Consider the following 12663-nt stretch of genomic DNA (forward strand, 5'->3'; position numbering starts at 1 on the left):
CTTTTACCTGCATGCCATTTATTTATCTCTATTTTCATTACACAGAACGCCCAGATCCGCCTGTTGATCTTGAGGTTCATAATCCAACAGCAAAGTCAGTAACCCTCACATGGAAGCCACCCTTGTATGATGGAGGAACCAAAATTTTGGGCTACGTGCTGGAAAAACTACCTAAGGGAGGAGAAAAGTGGGAACGGTGCAATGACTTTTTGGTTCCTCTTTTGACTTACACCATAAAAGATCTCGAAGAAGGCCAACAATACCAGTTCCGTGTCCGTGCAGAGAATGCTGCAGGCGTCAGTGAACCTTCTAATATCACACCTATGACAAAAGCAATGGATCCCATTGGTATGTCCTGTACACCTCCTCCATTTTTTTTCTTCATTTCCCAAGTGTGGACATTATGTTCGAGGCCAACGATGGCGAACCTATGGCACGCATGCCACAGCTGGCACACAGAGCCCTCTCTGTGGGCACGTGAGCCATAAGTCACCAGATCACTACTCCCTCCCCCCCCCCGCAGCCCAACCTGAGGAGGTGGCTACAGCCATTGTGCTGGCACCCTGACGGGTGGTGGGCCAGGATCCGGAGCAACTGGTGGGTGATCCGGAGTGGGGTTTTGAGGAACCTCCGTACCCGGGATTCCTCCTCCTGCCACCTCTTCTGCTTCCGCCACTGCCGCCCGCTGGGTTGGGTTTTTTTGTTGTTTTGTTTTTTCAGTTTGGGCACTAGGGCCCCAAAAGGTTCACCATCATTGCTCTAGGCTCCATTTCTATCAGATGGAACTAAAGTTATATGTTTACCATTACAGAGGCTCCAAAGGTCTTCCTTGCTGCTAGTCTTCGGGATGGTCTTGAGGTGAGGCAAGGTTCTGAGATTCAACTTGAAGCACACATTTCAGGATCGCCTTACCCAGCTATAGCTTGGATCTGGAACGATGACGTTATTAAACCGACAGAAATTAAAAAGAGAGTTACCAAGATTACTAGGAGGAAGAAAGGAGAAGTTGAAGAAGACGAACCTTTCTACTTATCTCTGCCTGAGCGATTGAACATCGACAATAGCAAACGAGGAACATCATTGCTGGCTGTTCGGGACTCAATCAGAAAAGATCACGGGACCTATACTATCCGGGTTGAGAATGATCATGGGGTTGCAAAAGCTACATGCGAAGTTAATGTGTTAGGTATGTCTTTATATGTGATTTGTTTTATATGTATTTTTTTCCAGAACCGAGGGATATGTGCAAAGTGATGCTCATCATGTTTCTCTTAAAAACAGATCTCCCCGGACCACCAGTCAACTTTGTCTTTGAAGATGTTCGGAAAAACTCCATTACTTGCAAGTGGGAGCCTCCTCTTGATGATGGTGGAAGCGATATATTGAACTATACCTTGGAAAAGAAAGACAACACGAAAGCTGAGATTGGCTGGGTGACTGTCACTTCAACGCTTAGGCACCTCAAATATAACGTTGTGAAACTGATTGAGGGAAAAGAATACATCTTCCGGGTGAAAGCTGAGAACAGAGTTGGGGCAGGGCCTCCATGTGTTTCAAAACCCGTTGTAGCTAAAGATCCATTTGGTGAGTCTCCTATTGTATGCATACACCATTTTCTTCAAAGGCTTGGCATAAAAATAATAATAATATTAATAGCCTTATACTCATATTGCAGTTTCTTATTCTTATTCCTATTTTAGCATAATTCAATAACATAATCCAGAATAAAAAGACTGTGGAGATATATGGCTTGATTACATTTTCTGGTACCTAGATATGTAGAGCAAGGGTACTGTAGTGGACAGAGTGTTGGATCTGGGGCTGAGAAGGCTTGGGATTCAAATCTCTGATTATCTATGGAAACACACTTAGGAGTCCAGCTAGCAAAACCATCCTTCAAATTGCTCATATACCTTGAAAACCCTTCTACAGTTGCCATAACTTGGAATTGACTAGACAGCACAGAATGGAACATGTCTAGATACAAAATGCCTAAATCAGCCCAAATTTGGTAGCTTTAGAATGTACCACATCAGGCCTGTATGTCCAGTTCTGTTATTTTTTAAACAGCCTGCAACAAGCAGAATGGGAGATAGCACACACACACACGTAGGAAATAGAAATTAAATGGAATGTTTTGAGAGGCACACATTTTTCTTTCTCTGACAAATCCCACCTCCATGTCACTTCCAAGCACACAGATCTGAACAGTTTGTGTGTTTTAAAGGGAAATATTTACATATCAGGTCCAGCAAAGTCAGTTTAATTCCACTTGAATATGCTTTTAGAGGGCCAAACTACATTTCAGTAACAGAGGAGGGGATCCAAGTCAGAAGGGCTGCTGGAACAAGCTATTTTCCCAATCTAGTTCATACTTCGTTCCACAGTAAAAATATGAGAGAGGAGGAAATCAGAGATATTTCAGATATAATCTCTAATGATGCTTGTGACCTTTGCATCTATCAGCTGAAGTGGTTTTACAATCCAGCAGGAGACACTAAAACCTGCACATCTCTTTTTTTGTAGGTCCCCCTGATGCACCCGATAAGCCTCTCGTAGAAGAACCATCCAGCAGCAGCATGCTGGTTAAATGGAATGAACCTAAAGACAATGGCAGCCCTATTTTGGGCTACTGGGTCGAGAAACGTGAAATAAATGGAACTCACTGGGCTCGAGTGAACAGAGAGCTTGTGAACGCCCTGGAGATGAGAGTGGAAGGGCTGCTAGAAGGACTGACCTATGTTTTCAGAGTTTGTGCTGAAAACGCAGCTGGCCCTGGCAAATTCAGTCCTCCGTCAGATCCCAAAATTGCACAAGATCCAATAAGTAAGTTTGTGAGTATGTGGTTTAACCCCTAGGGTTGAGGAGGGAGGTTTGAAATGTCTATTAACACTGGTTTTTATTTGTCCCTTCTGTAGTGCCGCCTGGTCCACCTGTCCCCAGAATAGTTGACACAAGCTCCACAGCTATCGACCTCGAATGGGATGCTCCACTTTACAACGGAGGAGGAGACATCACAGGCTACTTTATTTACAAGCAGTTTATGGGCTCCAATGAGTGGTCGCGTTGCAATGATAAAGCCATTAAGGTTCGAAGCTATATCGTGAAAGGAATCAGGGAAGGGGCTGATTACAAAATCCGTGTTACTGCGGTCAATATTGCTGGAGAAGGGCCTCCTGGAGAAACAGAGCCTATAACAGTTGCAGAGCCCCAAGGTACTGTGATGACTTCATTTGAAATGGAACCTAGCATGAAATCGCTCGTACGGTTATCGGCCAATTGATTTGCCCTCTTTTTCTCCATGCAGAGCCTCCCACGGTTGAGCTGGATGTTTCTGTCAGAGCAGGTGTTCAGATATTGGCAGGCCAAACCCTTAGACTTCCTGCAGTTGTTACTGGACGCCCTATACCTACAGTTGTGTGGACGTTAGAGGATGGGGAAATCGATAAGGAGCGGGTGGAGATTGAAAACGTTGGCACTTCATCTGTGTTGACTATCAAGAATGCACTGAGGAAAGATCATGGAAGATACATGATTACTGCAACGAATGACAGTGGTTCTAAATTTGCTGCCACCAGGGTAGAAATCTTTGGTAAGAAATACTATGTACAGTTATATTATATAAGTTACTTTTTAGGTACAGCAAGTAATGCCTGAATTCTTTAGGTGTAATGAACAACACAGTTAAAAATTACTAAGAGCATGCAAAAGCATTTTAGAGGTATTTTGCCTGCAATATTTCACATTTTGTGCTATTCTCTTATTAATCCTGAGTGTCAAAGAAAGTATTCTTTGGTTATGTTTATTGGGTTCTTGATTTCTGAGATGCGTTATCAGAATTGGCCACTAGAGGGAACCAGAAAGTATTTCCCTATATTTTTGTGGCCAGTTAGTAAAACAGTTCTTTTTGAAATGTAACATTTTGAACTCTGCATAAATTACATCTCATGTCTTCTTTTCCAGATGTTCCTGGACCAGTTACTGATCTACATCCTGTAGTGGTGAATAGGAAGATGTGTCTTCTTAACTGGGATGATCCCAAAGATGATGGAGGAAGTGACCTCACTGGTTTCATTGTAGAAAGGAAAGATGCCAAAATGCATACTTGGAGATTAGCTGTAGACACAGAGAGATCTAAATGTGATATTACTGGTCTCGTTGAAGGGCAGGAATATAAATTCCGTGTATCCGCCAAGAACAAGTTTGGCTGCGGTCCACCTGTTGAACTGGGACCAATCCTTGCTGTTGACCCCAAAGGTAAATTAGTCTTGCTAGAAACCATGAATCTCTCTCTCTGTACAGAGCTTTTTTTTTCTTTTAATTTCAAATTTAAAACTACTATGAAATATTTCTTCAGATCGTATCAAAAACCATTCCAAAAGGCAAAACTAACTAACTAACTAACTAGGGATAGTTTTTCTTATAGCTTAATCTGATGTGTGTCCAGTTTTGGTGATAAAGAAGGGAAATATCTTGCACAATAAATTAGTTTTTTTCCTTGTGGCCTGGGAGACAAGAAAATGTTTTCTGTAATTCAGATAGCCACATTATCTTGTAATGGGGGTGAGAAATAGAGGGAATGCAAAGTAAAATAGTATATAAAGTATTTATATAAAATATTATACAAAATATATAATGAGAAATTAAGGGAGTATAAAGCCAGATAAATAAAATCGTAACTGAAGTATTATGCCTTCATCACCAGTCAAACTATTGTGTGATCATAAAGTTGTCATTAAAAGCCAAATTTTCCAGTGGGCATCTATAGGAACTAAACTGAATCCTCTAACTTTCTTGACCCAACAGGTCCCCCAACTGCACCAGAAAGGTTCATGTACACAGAGAGAACAAAATCCTCTGTTACACTAGACTGGAAGCCTCCTCGGAATGACGGTGGCAGCCCCATCATTGGCTACATCGTCGACAAGAGAAGACACGACTCAAACGAGTATGAAAGAGTCAATAAGAGACTGTGTCCAACTACGTCTCTCGTTGTCGATAATCTTGCTGAACTGCATATGTATGAATTCCGAGTCAAGGCCGTCAATGAGATTGGGGAAAGTGAACCATCCCTGCCTCTAAATGTAGTTGTACAAGATGATGAAGGTGAGTCTCTTTCAGAGACTGACGGGCAAACTCGGGAATGGGAGAGAAATGTGTGCCCCTAGGTTCCTCTGCAGACCATCTGGAGTCTGAAAACAGACATTTAAAAAAGAAGAAAAGTATTCAAGTTATGTAAACAAGTAGACGAATGTTATGTTGGGGGTGTGAAGAAGGCTTAGGGAATCTTAAAAGTGCATATAGTGAAAGCCACTCTTCCTAAGGTCTCCAGGAGTAGAAACATCATAATTTTTGCTTTGATATAGGGAATCTTCTAAGGGGATCAAAAATGCCCTTGGGAGTCCATGAGCTGCACCTCACCCACCCCTGCTGTAGGAGAAAAACATGCAGTGTACATATAGATGTGAAAACTAGGGTTGGTTGACTGGTTTTACCTCAGTTGACTGTATATTAGGCAGCAACACCCTTATCTTCTTTCTCATCTTGTTTTTCAGAACCTCCCACAGTGACATTACATCTGGCGGTGAGGGGAGACACTATCAAAGTCATGGCAGGGCAGCCGGTCAACATGCCCGCCGATGTGACAGGTCTTCCAATGCCAAAGATTGAATGGTCCAAAGATGAGGTTGTTATTGACAAATCAACAGATGCCCGTAAGATCACCAAAAAGGAAGTATCAAGGACGGAAGCAAAAACCGAACTCAGCATGCCAGCAGTAACAAGGGCAGACAAAGGCACTTATACAGTTACAGCTTCCAATCGACTTGGCACGGCATATCGCAACGTTCATGTGGAAGTCTTCGGTAAATATGCCACTAGCCTGCTTAAAAGGTTCTTTTTCAAATAATAAGCATCATCATCATCCCTCAAGTCTGCCCTAACATAATCCTAATATTGGTTTTGTTTAGATCGTCCGTCTCCTCCAAGGAACCTCACCGTATCGGATATTAAAGCCGAATCTTGCTGTTTGACTTGGGACGCCCCCCTTGATAATGGGGGCAGTGAGATCACTCATTATATCATTGACAAACGTGATGCCAGCAAAAAGAAGAGCGAATGGGAAGAAGTATCCAGCACTGTGGTGGACAGACGATACGGGGTAAACCAATAGCATCCTGATTTCACACATAAAATTTATAATGTATGGTCTTTAGGGGAAATGGTTGTGTATAAAGTTAGAGAGAGTAGCGTTAATGCCACTCATCCTCTCTGTTTCTTACACAATGATTTCCCTTTTCTTTAAGGTCAAGGCATATAAACTCTCTGTTTGCCATTGTTTTATATGGGGGAAAGTTAAATAGGCACCCCTATCTTATTCACTATCCTTTCTCAACCTCATGGCTCTGAGATGTTTGGACTATAATCTCTCCCATTCCTGTCGAGTCCCTATACTGGCTGGAGCATAAGGGAGTTGTAGTCAGAATCTGAAGATCTCTACATTCCCTTTTTGCCTCTGGAATAAAATCTAACAGTGGACTCAGACGATCAGAATTGTTACAGAATTCTGTATGTCTATGGCTACTGTGCTGTCTAGATAGCTCAGTGGTTTAGGTACAGTGGTACCTCGCTAGACAACGACCCCGCTGTATGACGAAACTGCATAACGATGACTTTTTGCTATTTCTATATCAATTTGCAAAACAGTCATTCCTATGGGGGAATTCCACTTGACGATTTGGTCTGTGCTTTGCGGACCGTTTATTCGCAAGACGACAATTTTTCCCGATGATCATTGGCTTCCTAAAATAGCTGCCCTGTGTTTTCCGGACCCATGCTTCGCAGGGCAGCCATTTTAACAGCTGATCAGCGCTCACAAAATGGCTTCCCTATGGGCGATCTTTGCTAGACGACGAGGTATTTTCCCCATTGGAACGCATTAAATGGGTTTCAAGGCTTTTTGAATGATGACGATTTCGCTTAACAGCAATTTTCCCGGAACGTCGTCATTCAGGATACCACTGTATCTGGTTGTGGAGCCAGAGGCTGGGAATTCAATTCCCCATTGTGCCTCTTGGGGAGAAGAGCCAGCCTGAGTGTCCTTGGGCAAGCTGCACAGTCCCAGAGCACCCCCAGAATAAGAGAATAGCAAACCACTTCTGAGTACTTTCTACCTAGAAAAACCCGAAAAGGGTCACATAAGTCAAAATTGACCTGATGGCATATGGTGATGATTACGACTACCATAGATATTAGGATGTAAGTGATATGAGGAATTTGCTAGGATGCACTAGAACTGTACCAAGAATTACATTTTATATAACAACACTTCTATTTAATATGGTGAACTTTTTGTTTGCTCTTGTACACAACTGATATCTTTATGCATATTCAGTGTTTTTTTTTTAAACAAATGCACAGAAATACACTGAAACAGTATGAGAAATCCACTTCTTTGACCCTTCTGGGCATGTTAAAAATATAAATTGCACTGAGTGCTCTGTGTCACTTTGCCCTGAGTAAGTTGTGCTAAATGTCTTGGAAACAACTCTTGCCTTGCAAATTGATTTATTTAAAAAAAAGAATATTTCATCTTGTTTTATTTTTCAGGTCTATAAACTTACAACAGATGGTCAATACCAATTTAGAATTAGAGCGGTCAACAGATTTGGAACAAGCGATGAATGCCTTTCAGAGAAAGTGGTTATCAAGGATCCTTATGGTCTTCCTGGACCCCCTGGGAAACCGAAGGTTATAGACCACACTAGATCATCAATGCTGGTAACATGGAAACCACCTCTAGACAATGGTGGAGCCCCAATTACTGGCTATTGGCTAGAGAAGAAAGAAGAAGGAGGTGTCTATTGGTCTCGCGTCAACAGAGCTCCCGTTACAAAACCAGCAGTGAAAGGGTTGGAATTCAATGTATTGCGTTTGATTGAAGGTGTAAAATACCAGTTCAGAGCGATGGCTATAAATATTGCTGGAATTGGTCCTCCCAGTGAACCATCTGATCTTTACGAAGCTGCAGACCCAGTCTGTACGTATAAAGTTCATGAAAACCATTCAGTATTAAATGGTCTCCTAATTTGCCAGTTCTAGAACGTAAATTGTCTATGATTTCAGCACTTAATGCTCAATCCATGTGATCTATAATATATAGCATTTTTTCTGAATTCTGTCTGTATTAGAAAAAATATAAAGTAAATTCATATTTTTTAAACTCTATTTTCATATCATTCAAATGAGGCTGTGCAATAGCTTTTTTTTGCATGTGTTAAGATTCCATGTAGAGTTTTATAGCAGGACAAGCAGGCATAGTACTAATTTGGAATGTTTTGTGTTTGGTCAATAGTTCCTCCTGGTGCACCATCATGCCCAGATGTCAAAGACAGGACCAAGTCAACAATCTCTCTTGCCTGGAAACCTCCACAAAAAGATGGTGGCAGTCCTATTAAAGGATATATCGTTGAAATGCAAGAAGAAGGGAGTTCAGATTGGAAGAACGTGAATGAACCAGACAAGCTGTTCCCTACCTGTGAATGTGTTGTGCCCAACCTGAAAGAGCTCAGGAAGTATAGATTCAGAGTAAAAGCTGTGAATGCTGCAGGAGAATCTGAACCAAGCCTTGCAACTTCTGAAATAGAATGCAAGGATATACTAGGTAAGAGTTCTGGGAAGTAATTTTTCCTACTCAAGAAGAGTACCTCTCAAACCTTTTACTTATGGGCTCTTCTGAGGTATTTGAAATTGATGGAAGCCCACGAATCAGAAAATGCCAGTGATAAAAGTGAAGAAGATGGAGGTGGAATTTGACATTAAGAGCTAGCAATAATGGGCTAGCAATAATAACAACAACAACAACAACAACAACAATGGCGGCGGCGGCGGCGACGACGACGATGATGATGGGTAGCAGCACCCCCATAGCTCCAGATGAATCTGTTGATATTTAATCCTGCTTTGTAAATAGCTGTATTCATTCATTCATTCATTCATTCATTCATTCATTCATTCATTCATTCATTCATTCATTCATTCATTTAGTGACATTGATCTCCCTGTGGCAGTGATTTCAGAGTTATGCTTCTTAAAAGTGAAGTACAGATATACAGATATTGATTCTGGGGTGGGGTGGGGTTTTCAATAATTCAGCCTTTCCAGGTCAGGCAGAATTTGCATACATTTGAAAAATGCTGTCCTAGAATATAAATAAAAATACAAAAGCGGTAAGAGACTAGATGTGTGAACTGAAATGCTGGAGTTGCTGTTCAGCAAGTTAGAATTATAAAATACAGTACAGCATAATCAATTTACTGAGGAACGTTATTGGTACAAGGAGTTAGAACATTTTTGTCATCTCACATGAATCAGTCTAGTAACACAGGTACTATATTGGATAAGCAGATGGAAATTCTACAAAGATCCGAAAAGGAACTATTGATTGTTTTGTATTTGATCCCTCAGTAAAATGCTAGTGTTATGAAATTAAAGCTGAGAAATACACTTTTTAAAAGTAATTAATTATTACAACATACAATTTAGTGGCAGCTACATGAATCTTTGTTGTATTGTTTATATCTTGCAGAGGAGCCAGAAGTATATATTGATGTTGGAGCCCAAGACTTCCTCTCTTGCCGAACTGGCACTACAATCAAAATTCCAGCAGTTATTAAGGGACGTCCAATTCCTAAAACATCCTGGGAATTTGAAGGAGAAGCAAAGAAAGTATTAAAGGTCAGTAACAAAAAGAACAAGACTGTTTCAAGCCTGTAATTAAATTTATTGAAACAACTTCTTCTTTTTTTTAATTTGGACAAATTTTACCACTCTTCTAAAGAGTCCTACCCTTCCAAGTTATAGAGGGAGAAGGGATTAGGTTTTAATTATACTTCAATAAATAAATTATATAGTTGGCTGGATAGCTCTGTGAGTTAGTTGATTTGTTGCTTTTATCCACTCTACCACGTCATACTTTCTCTAATCAATCCTTAAGTGAAGGGTGGGGGGTTGTTTTGCTTTTTAGGTTTAGTTTAGCTATGCAAGTTCTTGCCATACCCCAAGGAACTAGAATTACTTTTAAGCTTGTTTTTTTCGATCCAAAGATTTATGAGAGCTATTTTAGGGCTATGGGTTAGATTATGTCCAGGGCTCTCTTGGGTCACATCTGATTGATTGATTGATTGATTGATTGATTGATTGATTGATTGATTGATTGATTGATTGATTGATTGATTGAATCTGCTCTTAAAAGACATCTCCAAGAAGGCATATTCTTTTTAAGGATTTTGGATAATCTATAATGTCAGTGATATATCATTTTGAAAAATTGATCCTTTAACATTTGAACTAATCAGAACAGGAGGGACAACAGGGACAACAGGCAGTCTCATTCCAACCACTTGATTTCAAGATTAAGTTGTCATAAATCTTTCCCCATTTCCTCCTATAATTGGGATATATGACCTCATGTACTTAAATTCAGAGACTGGAGTAATCAATTTGTCTGAATTTTGGACTTTTAATTTGGTATTATCTCAAACACGTTCATATTTATTTACTAGTTATTAAACTTCTCATACTCACTGTTTTCACTGTTTTTCTCTGTTTAAAGGATGTGCATACTATACCTGAAGATGCCACGGTAAGAAATAGTTTGTGCTTTCGTTCACTTATTTTCACAATGCTGACATCTGAAAGTTAATTTTCCAGTCATTTTAGATTTTCTGAATAAACAGCTTTGCTTTATTTTATGCAGGTGGATTCAACTGATACCACTTCAGTAATTACTATCCCAGAATGCAACAGAGGCCATTCAGGAAAATACAGTATTACAGCTAAGAACAAAGCAGGGCAGAAAACTGTAAACGTCAGAGTGAATGTCCTGGGTAAACAGAATAAATTCTACTTTTGCACCCGTTCATCAATACTGTGATTGAAAGGCAGTTGTGTAATAATTCTTCCATTGTATTTCACACAGATGTACCAGGGCCACCAAAAGACTTAAAAGTCAGTGATATAACAAGATGCAGCTGTAAACTTTCCTGGAAAATGCCGGACAATGATGGTGGAGACAGAATCAGAAACTATATTATTGAGAAAAGAACAGTTGAAGGCAAGGCCTGGACCAAAGTGAATCCAAACTGTGCCGGCACGTCCTTAATCATCCCTGATCTAATTGCCGGGCAGCAGTATTTCTTCCGTGTACGGGCAGAAAATCGCTTTGGCATTGGACCCCCAGCAGATACAATTCAGAGGACCACCGCAAGGGATCCAATCCGTGAGTTAAACTGAGGGTGGAACGATGGCTTTCATCAAAGATGTTATAAAATGTGAAGTAAGTGCTTACACGCCTCTCTTTGTTTCTAAAGATCCTCCTGATCCACCTATCAAACTCAAGATTGGCCTTATAACTAAAAACACAGTAAACCTGTCATGGAAGCCTCCCAAGAATGACGGCGGTGCTCCTGTGACGCATTACAATATTGAATGCCTCCGCTGGGATCGTACAGGCGAAGGAAAGGAAGCCTGGAGACAGTGCAACAGGCGTGATGTGGAAGAAACCATGTTCACTGTTGAAGACCTCAAAGAAGGCGATGAGTATGAATTCAGAGTGAAAGCCGTAAATGAAGCTGGTCCAAGCAGACCATCAGCTACAGTGGGGCCTGTCGTTGTCAAAGATCAGACGTGTAAGTGCTGTAAAAGATGAGTTTGTTTTACTTCAAAAGGCAGTTCAAGCGTTTTGACTTCCCTGCACTTTGTATTGGCAATATCATCTTTGCTTGTTTTTGCTTACAGGCCCTCCAGCGATCACACTCCGAGAGTTTATGGAAGTAGAAGAAGGAACAGACATTAACATTGTAGCCAAAATAAAGGGTGTGCCTTTCCCTACCTTAACCTGGGTCAGAGCCCCTGTAAAGAAACCTGATGACAAGTTGCCAGTGATCTATGACCAGCATGTCAACAAGATTGTGGGCGAAGACTCTTGCACCTTACTGATACAGCAGTCCCGCAGAAAGGATACCGGCCTGTACACTATAACAGCTGTCAATAAATTTGGAACTGATTCAAAGGAGATGAGATTGAATGTTCTTGGTAAGCTGTTGCAACCTGATTCTCTACCCACTCCATGAGGGTGAAGTTGGGCATCAAATAACCATTTGTAAAATCTGTCTTTCAGGTCGGCCGGGACCACCAGAAGGACCCATTAAATTTGAGGCTATTTCAGCTGATCACATGACAATATCTTGGCTTCCTCCCAAAGATGATGGTGGCTCCAAGATAACTAACTATGTCATTGAGAAACGGGAAGCCAACAGAAGGACCTGGGTCCCTGTCACCAATGAGCCTAAGGAATGCATCTATACAATACCGAAACTGCTGGAAGGCCATGAATACGTCTTCCGCATCATGGCACAGAATAAATATGGCATTGGGGAACCTCTCGACAGTGAACCTGAAACTGCAAGAAATCTTTTCAGTATGTATATACTTGCCATCAGCATAACCTCGTCTTGCATTTACTGGGGGATTCTAGCAAACCACATCATAAAGAATAACATTATTTTATTGCACAGCAGCAGGTTAAGTTTTAAAATTTTATCTGAAGTTATGTAGGACTCATATACTATGTCTATAACAGTTTTTAAACTTCTCATAAATAAA

At 40.8% G+C, this 12663-nt stretch overlaps 1 protein-coding gene across 1 annotated transcript in view; it reads left to right on the forward strand.

Annotated features, from left to right (window-relative positions):
* Positions 1 to 12663, forward strand: part of LOC110084610 (titin) — a 299695-nt gene that overhangs the window by 211168 nt on the left and 75864 nt on the right. Inside the window, exons 223-241 of the mRNA XM_078386905.1 lie at positions 46 to 348; positions 812 to 1186; positions 1282 to 1584; positions 2527 to 2826; positions 2919 to 3215; positions 3308 to 3592; positions 3964 to 4257; positions 4807 to 5106; positions 5556 to 5864; positions 5970 to 6160; positions 7609 to 8038; positions 8354 to 8662; positions 9587 to 9735; positions 10613 to 10642; positions 10757 to 10886; positions 10979 to 11278; positions 11370 to 11687; positions 11797 to 12093; positions 12179 to 12478. Of these exons, the coding sequence (XP_078243031.1) occupies positions 46 to 348; positions 812 to 1186; positions 1282 to 1584; positions 2527 to 2826; positions 2919 to 3215; positions 3308 to 3592; positions 3964 to 4257; positions 4807 to 5106; positions 5556 to 5864; positions 5970 to 6160; positions 7609 to 8038; positions 8354 to 8662; positions 9587 to 9735; positions 10613 to 10642; positions 10757 to 10886; positions 10979 to 11278; positions 11370 to 11687; positions 11797 to 12093; positions 12179 to 12478 (5220 nt within the window). The remainder of the gene's footprint in view (positions 1 to 45; positions 349 to 811; positions 1187 to 1281; positions 1585 to 2526; positions 2827 to 2918; positions 3216 to 3307; positions 3593 to 3963; positions 4258 to 4806; positions 5107 to 5555; positions 5865 to 5969; positions 6161 to 7608; positions 8039 to 8353; positions 8663 to 9586; positions 9736 to 10612; positions 10643 to 10756; positions 10887 to 10978; positions 11279 to 11369; positions 11688 to 11796; positions 12094 to 12178; positions 12479 to 12663) is intronic.

This window comes from Pogona vitticeps, chromosome 1 (genome assembly GCF_051106095.1).
Source record: "Pogona vitticeps strain Pit_001003342236 chromosome 1, PviZW2.1, whole genome shotgun sequence".
Lineage (NCBI taxonomy): Eukaryota > Metazoa > Chordata > Lepidosauria > Squamata > Agamidae > Pogona > Pogona vitticeps.